The sequence below is a fragment of the Cajanus cajan genome, chromosome 4 (genome assembly GCF_000230855.2).
Source record: "Cajanus cajan strain Asha chromosome 4, NIPB_CcT2T_4, whole genome shotgun sequence".
Lineage (NCBI taxonomy): Eukaryota > Viridiplantae > Streptophyta > Magnoliopsida > Fabales > Fabaceae > Cajanus > Cajanus cajan.
In genome coordinates, this window is record NC_138520.1 from 74,695,782 (window position 1) to 74,704,073 (window position 8,292).

An 8,292-nucleotide genomic window follows, 5' to 3' on the forward strand; every position below is an offset into this window, starting at 1 on the left:
TCGTAAGTCGTGGCGAGAATGATGCACACAAACAAACCTTTGAAGTGGAGTTTTTTTTGACTCTTAATAAAAAAGAACTAAATCCATTGGCCCAGTTTATTTGTTAATTTCCTGTTTATCTAATTATGTTTAAGAAACGTATACAATATCACTGTCACCACACAATCACACATAACGAAATAAAGAAAGTGGCAAACATGAGTGAAATGTCATGAAGACAGAATGAATAAGAAAATGACTTAATTGTGAGGTATTGGGTGGATTTTGAGTGACATTTATGTTTTTTAATTAAAAATTAAAAATGGATTTTTAATTTGGATATAAAATTGTAACTGAGAATACTTCATTAAACAAAAAATAAAAAGTATTGCAGTACATAAACACGTTGATACCTTACCTTCCAAATTTATATTTGATTATTGGGGTTATTTACCATATAGCTTTTGGATTATTTTCTTAAAGAGTAAATTATATTATCCCTTTAAGAGATAAGAGTATTATATATTATTTTCGTTAAAATATATAATTTAATTTTATTAATGTAATATATTTTCAAATATTAAATAAATTATATTTTTATCTTTTAGAGATACAAAAATTATATTATCACTTACTTATTATATTATTTAATATTACTAAAAATAATTATTATACAATTTTAAAAATATTTTAAAACTAATTATTCATAAAAATATACATTTTAATTAAAATATATTTTAAAATACTTTAGTTCATTTTCATTCATTCATTTGATAAAAAATTGTAAAATATATAATTAAATTTAAATTAATTATTGAAATAATAAATAAAATAAAAATTATAAAATAAATTATATGAGTATATGTACGTCAATATATATAATATAAATTGACTTACATATACAAGTATTAAATTTTGTAATAATTATATTTTATTTAATAATAATATTTTAATATAAATATATTTATTTAAAAAATTATATATTTAATATACATATTTTAATATTACATTAATTACATATTATAAATAATATTTTATCATAAAATATTAATTTTTTTAAATATTGTATTCTTGTTAATTCAATTTTGCTTATAAATTTTTTTAAAAGTATTATATTAGTAACATCAATTCAATAATACTTTAATACTTATATATTACTTTAATATATACAATTAATGCAATATAATGAAAATGTTATTTTAGTTAAATATTTATAAAATAAAGAAATTACATTAACTGTATAAAATATCTTAAAATTTACATTTGATTTTATATTACATATATAAATATTTTATTTTTATTTTTATATATAACTTTAAAAATATTGTGAATATAATAATGAAAAATATTTTGTTAAGAGATATACTTAATTTGTGCAAAATTCATAATAATTTTTAAAATAATAATTAAATATATAAATGAAGAGATAAATTGTTAAAGTATAACATTTTTGAATCTGTTAAGGACAGTGATATAATATTTACATATATGAAGGGATGTTAGTATAAATTGTATTTTAGTAATAAGTTTTTTTTTATGACGGAAGTTAATGAACTTTAGAAAATAGATAGTGTCATATATTGAAATCTGTCGTGTCAATATAATATTCTTATCTCTAAGTAAGGATGCGAAAAGGTCAAACTTTAAATAAGGACTTATAACATGATCTCTTTAAAGTCCAGTTAGTTTGGCTTATTTAATAAAAATGTCAAATTTAACTTTAAAAAAAGATATATTTGGTATGATAGATATTAGCCTATTTATATATATAATATAATAAAAAAAATTAATATATATATATATAATTAAAATAATAATTAAACAAATAATTTTATAAAAAATAAATAAATTTTCAATATTTAAAATATTTTTTATACAATTATTTTTTTATTATAGGATTTATAAGTTTACCTTGCCTAAATGTACATCAATATACAAAACTATGCATTAATTGTCACTTCGACAAAAAATGATTAAATTTTTCTTCTATATTTTTTTTAAAATTTAAACTTTAATAATATTAAGTAAATTATATAATTTAAATAGACTAATAGGTCAGGACTTTTAAAAAGGCTAGACCAAACTTATAAAAAAAACATATAATAGATAATAGGTTAAATTTAAACTTTAATTTTATAGTACAGGTTCAGCTTATATATTCAAAGTCTGGTCTAATTAATTTAACATATTTTTATTCCTATGATAAGATATCAGTGTAATATTCATATATCTAATAAGAGGGAAGTGTAATTTATATATATTTATTTATTCATTATTTACAATATAGATGAGAAGAAACTGTTAACAAGCCTAAAATCCAAATCTAGCTTGGAATTGACGTGTTCTAAGGTCTCACTCACACATTTTCATTTTATTATAAACTGAATTACAATTGCAAAATATTAGATAGTTTTTTTTTTTTACAGAAAATATTAGATAGTTAGGATATTGTTTTTCTAGGATAATTGCTTTAATGTTGACTATTAACTAGCTAGATGAACACATTGTTATGGACTTTTAAATGAATGAATAGTTCTTACCACTTTTTATTTAAATTTTATCTAACTATGAATCGTTGTTTATAATAATTTACAAGCATGTGACCAGGTTGCAACAAAGCAACAAAGACAAAAGAAAAATGGAAAGAAAGAAAGTACAAAGGCTGCAAAGAGTGGCTTTGTACATGCCAAGCAAAGGGTTAAGATGAAGAATAATATATATTTGTTCTTTACTTGCTGAATTAAACTTAACCTAAAGAATCATTACATTTGGATTGGTTCACGAGAGATGACCTGAATCACTCATTTTATTTTGTCTAACGCACTTTTAGGAGCAATATATGCGACTCAAGTCAGGGTCTCCTTTATAATGGAAGCGTAGGACCGTTGATGGGTCGGATTTGTAAAAAATCGAATCAAAACTTTTTTTTTATAAATGAAATGATTAACTGAATTTTTTTTAAATATAAAATAGATCGAGTGATTCTTTTAAAAGATTGATTTTTTTTTTTAAAATTAAACCGATTGAATACAATTTGATTATCAGTTTTATATTTATATATTGATCAATTTTTTAAAAAAATAAAAACGAATGATCAGATTTACAAAAAACACTTTGATTAATCAAATTGTTTTTACAAAATAAACCGGTTGAATTTTCTACACATCCTTATTGAAGCATTACCTTTCTTGCTCACTATAACTAAAGTACAAGAGAAGATTCAACAATCTATTTTCCCATTTATCTTTCTCAATAGAGCAAGTATTTCATTCGCTGAGGCATAGCATAAATTAAGCCAGCACATCATCTGCAAATGCTTGCTACAGATACAAATCAAATCAAATATTTATATATATATATATATATATATATATATATATATATATATAGAAGGGGCTAAATCATCTTCTATTTAGCCCACAACACTAGTCCATCTACAATACTCAACTATAACTTAATTGGTTCTTTCAGCTGTGATCTTGAGACAATAATATTACTAAACATTATTATTGAAATGATACTAAATTAAGGGTTGGTTAGTAGTTGAATTGCCTTCCAGTGTAGGTCTGTCCAAAGGACCAACTAGCTGGGGCAGCATTGTATGAGACCACACTGTGTCCATTGCTGGTAGTGACTACAAAGGAAAGGCTCTGTCCATTCAGGTATGAGTTGCTTTGCCAGTTTTGCCCCCAGTTTCTTGACATGGCTTGCCATCTAGTCCTTGAACCTTTGATGGACACGGAATGCACATCACCAGCACCTCCAACATTCGTCACAAGGACTAAATTGAAGTAAGAGTGGCCATTGATGGTGAACCTTATTCCACCTTTTCTCCTGCACCTCACCCTTCACGATCCATGAACAAACAAATGTCAGCTTCAAGCCCAAAAATAATGGCTATCAAGCTTTTAAGTAGTGGTCACAATTATGGTGCGATGAGTCAGAACAGGCCGACGCAACAACAAGAGAGGCCTAAAGAAAAATTTTAAATAGACTTTTGTATTTTAAATAAGAGTTATATATTATACATTTTTTATCAATATATATGACCTTTTTTCTTTAGAGAAACTGATAGTAAATAATTTTTTGTTGGTATGACTAAAATTTGAGTTTTAACCACCTTATCCTTGGAGCAGTCCTGAGTCAGAAAACCTTGATGACCATATAGTAAAGAAAAACGAGAATGAAGTTAGCTACCTTCTGTAAACTACAGGCACAATCCCAGCCCTATATTGAGCAATGTGCTGGAAAACAGGTTGAGAGAGATCAAAGTGGTGCTGGGGAGGGTCACACCAACCACCAGGAGGACAAAAATTGGTGGCAGTGACTATGATGGAGCCAGGAAGGCACCATTGTGGGTCATTCACACACTTGATTTCAAAGCATGCACCACAGCTCAAGCCATTGTTGAACAGTGCAGTGCTCAGTGCTGTTGTATCAGTTCCATAGCCTTGGCTATATAGATTTCCATAACCACAAGCCCCACCTACAATTTGACATATATACATGTTATGTTACTAATAAAGTACACTTATATAGTAAAATCAATGTGAGTTACATTACATACCCATTGTCCCGGAAGCATCACCTCCTCCATAGAAAGTGGCATGTGCATTGGTCCAACCCCCATAACCCTTGACATGTGACACCATGCAGAAAAGTCCCAGAAGAAATCCAAGAAGAGCCATTTTAATTCCTACATAAATAATGCAGCATTGGAGTGTAAACAAGTCAGCAATGTGTACATTGTAGCAATAAATTCTGATTAGCTACTAGCTCCTGCAGAACTAGAGCAGTTAATGATCTATGAAGTGAAAGAAAACAGAAAAAGGGGTGAAAGAAAAGAGAATGAGTTAGAAGAAGGTGAACCTTGAAAGAAGTTGTTTGTGGAAATGGAGGGGGAAATGGGAAAGGAATAAATAGAGGTGAGTCAACATCAAACCTGACAGACAGATAGACACATTTGAGCTGTTGGGACCATGCAAATGCTGAAAACTGTGAGAGAGCAAGGGATCTAGGGAATCTGGATTTTGGAAAACTATGCTTTTTTTAACGGGAATGTGAAAGCACTTTGATACAATTCAAATGTCCACTGTGAGCCTTTGAGTTTAAGATATCCTTATAACTGTCCACACACTAACTAGCAAAATTGCCTCCAATAACAAGACAAAAGTTGTACTGCGGTTAAATTAGTCCAAATAAGTCACCATCTGTTGGGGGGAAAAATTACCTTACTTCCAAAGCCCCTTTTTCTTTTACCAGAAACTTTTTAGACATGATAGAATGTTTACAAAATCTTTCTTCTGGAAAATGACACCTTTTTGAAAAATCATAAACGTCCACCCCAACGATTGATTACTTTTAAGACATATAATTACTCACCATTAAATATTTCAATAACCTTTGAAAAACTATTAAGTATTAATCACTTGTAAGAGATATTTAATCATCATCACTGTAAGTATTCATTGATAATTTTATACTTACATTTTCATTTACTCATAATCACTTCTAAGATAAAGTTAATAATCATCAGTCATTTCATAACCACTTCTAAGATAAATTTTATACTACATTTTCATTTACTCATAATCACTTGTCAGATATATTTAACCATTAGTGTCATAAGTACATATTCATGATTATATATAATTAAATTCATTTAGTGTTATTTGTTTACAAGACAAATTAGCATGTGATGGATGCACGTAAGGCGGAGAATTCTAGCGGCATGTTAATATTCGGTATTAATTCCACCCTTTTCAGAAGAAACTTTTATATCATCCGAAAATAAATACAAAATTCTAATTAATTAGAATATAACACCTGAGGTCCAAGCTGAATATGTACTGTTAAATTAATTCTGTAAAACTAGTAACAGAATTGACGCCATTATTGAATGTACTCATTATACTAATGAGATTACATAAGGAAAATTCTCTTAATTTACTCCTCTTTTGGATTAAAATATGTTCATGACTAGTTGCATGGTAATAAATGTCAGCCAAAGTGTCAAACAAAAAGGCGTGGTATCGATTTGAGTACAACTATTTATTGGATAACAACAAACATAACGTTCTTGTGAGTGGTGTTTATATACATTGGATGCGAGCTAGAGGAAGGACATTTGTCAACTTTAAATTAAATCGCAAAATGACAAACTCACACGAACAGTATATTTCATTTTTGCTTCTCCTATTCTCAGTTACCAATGTAAGGACCTCAATTTCAGCCTTTATCACTCGTTTAGCTTCAATATTTTTTCTCTTTTATCATCAAACGATTAAGATGTAGTAAATAACTTATGGTACTCTATGATGCATGCATTGCTCACTGGCTCAGTGTTCATATGGTACAGTCAATATATATTTATTCCATCATAATCTTTTCAAAGATAACAAAATCCGTATATGTACCTTTAACTCTGTGCAATGGCGTAACAGAAGAGGCTACTTATCTAGAATCTGCAAAGACGTGTATGTTTGGCTGGCATGCATGCAAAGTTGCTTAGACATTAAATACAAACATGTGAAATTTATTCATATCTGCAGACACAAAGTACCTACTTAATTATTATGCTCATGACACACTTCATAAACATTAAGCAAACAAATAAAAGGTGTTGATTACAAGTAGTTAGATCATGTTTAGGTCATGTATTTATAGAAATGTCGTGTGAGTCTCAAATGCATGGTTACCCAAAGCAATGGTTAACTAACTTTATACCGTTTAGATGTATATATATGTAAAAGATGCTAATTAAATAACCAAAGGAAAGTTTTATCTTGACCATTGTGATTCGTTCATTTCGTCGGCAGAGGTGTATTGCATTTATATAGTGGGGTCTAGCTCATACAATATCTTGCTATTTTTTCACATGCGATATAGGACAAAGCCACCTAGCCCTACCACACAGCCTCAACTTCATAGGATCTTTTTGACATTTCTACGTGCATTTTGGGAACACATGGTCTCTCAGAATTTTGCATATACTTTGTGATAGTGCTTTAAATTTTGATAAATATATCGAGAGAGGAAACCTCATTTTTCCATATTAAAAAAAATTAGTGGGCATAATTTTTTTATAAAAAAAAATTGGTTTACTGTAATTAAAAAAAATTCAAATATAGCGAATTTAATTTAATTTTTACAATTTATTATTATTATTATTTTTATCATTATAACTTAAAAAAGTTTTAAAGTAATCTTTTTGCTGGTGTGACATGCATTTATACATGCCAAGTCACATGTATGTCAGGATGGTAGGGAGCATTTTAAAAATAAATAAATATATGAAAATTAAAAACTAGCAAAAATATTTGCAGAGATTAAAATAAAAGTTGTCATATTTTGCAAATTACTTAAAACATTTAAATTATTTTTAAAAAAATACCCCTTATTTTATTTTATATTTTTATTTTTCAAGAATTCATACTAGCGATGAAAAAGCAACATTTTGTTATTTTTACCCCTTTTAATAAATATTTAAAAATAAAAACAGAGTAATAATAATTTGACATTTTTATAACTATGAATAAGAAAACCTTACATTAGCATGCAATTAGCAGGCCCAACATTAGAATAGAATTTACATACATTCTGTTGTTTCTGGCTCATTGCACTTTTATCTTTCACATCAAGACCATTAAGAAGTTAGAATAAGTTAAGGCCATAATTGCATGTACAGAAGTTTGCTCCGATTACATATCATTGCAATTTAGACCACCTTTTGTCCCCTCTGGAGTATATAGTAACCATCCAATAAGTTCCCTATATGTGTCATATGCTTTGATATTGTTTGTAAAATTTCATGGGTACACAGAGTTGGATCTGTTACCACATATATAATAGAATTCTGCGTGTGTCGGTCAAGTCATTAAGTGATGAATCCCTGTACCATAGCTAGTTGTGAAAGGACACTGTGCTAATAACGTGTACTTTTGGCTGTTTAGAGCATGTGGAATTAAGACTTTAAATCCCTGCTTAGTAATTTATATACATCCTAATTAATATGAGTTCCCATTGATGCAGACACACAAATTTATACGTATATTTTACATGACTTAACTTATTATTGTTATGCCATACGATTGTCCCACAACTAGGAAGGTTCAACTACAGCAAAAGTATTCAACAACAGTTTACTGTAAAATTATGTTTGTGGTTTCAATATTGTTATATATGGTCTCAGTACTTCTTCATATGAGCTTATTGACTTTGTGTCGGTATAACCTGTTCACGTTTCATAAATTATGTGCCAAAAATAAAACAAATCTATTCATTAGATGGATCTGAAAGTTGTTAATTTTGGCT

At 28.1% G+C, this 8,292-nt stretch overlaps 1 protein-coding gene across 1 annotated transcript; it reads right to left on the reverse strand.

Annotated features, from left to right (window-relative positions):
- Positions 1-3,078: 3,078 nt before the first annotated feature.
- Positions 3,079-4,675, reverse strand: LOC109802048 (expansin-A1). Its single transcript, XM_020363251.3, has 3 exons — positions 4,547-4,675; positions 4,177-4,465; positions 3,079-3,825 (listed from the first exon to the last, which is right to left on the reverse strand). Exons 1-3 carry the CDS (start codon positions 4,665-4,667, stop codon positions 3,516-3,518), a joined length of 720 nt encoding a protein of 239 aa, XP_020218840.1. The 5' UTR covers positions 4,668-4,675; the 3' UTR covers positions 3,079-3,515.
- Positions 4,676-8,292: the final 3,617 nt, after the last annotated feature.

Coding starts and splice junctions, on each gene's coding strand:
- LOC109802048 (XM_020363251.3), bottom strand. CDS start 4,667: ATGGCTCTTCTTGGATTTCTTCTGGGACTTTTCTGCATGGTGTCACAT. Junction 4,466..4,546: donor TGATGCTTCCGGGACAATGG/GTATGTAATGTA, acceptor GTCAAATTGTAG/GTGGGGCTTGTGGTTATGGA. Junction 3,826..4,176: donor GTGCCTGTAGTTTACAGAAG/GTAGCTAACTTC, acceptor TGGATCGTGAAG/GGTGAGGTGCAGGAGAAAAG.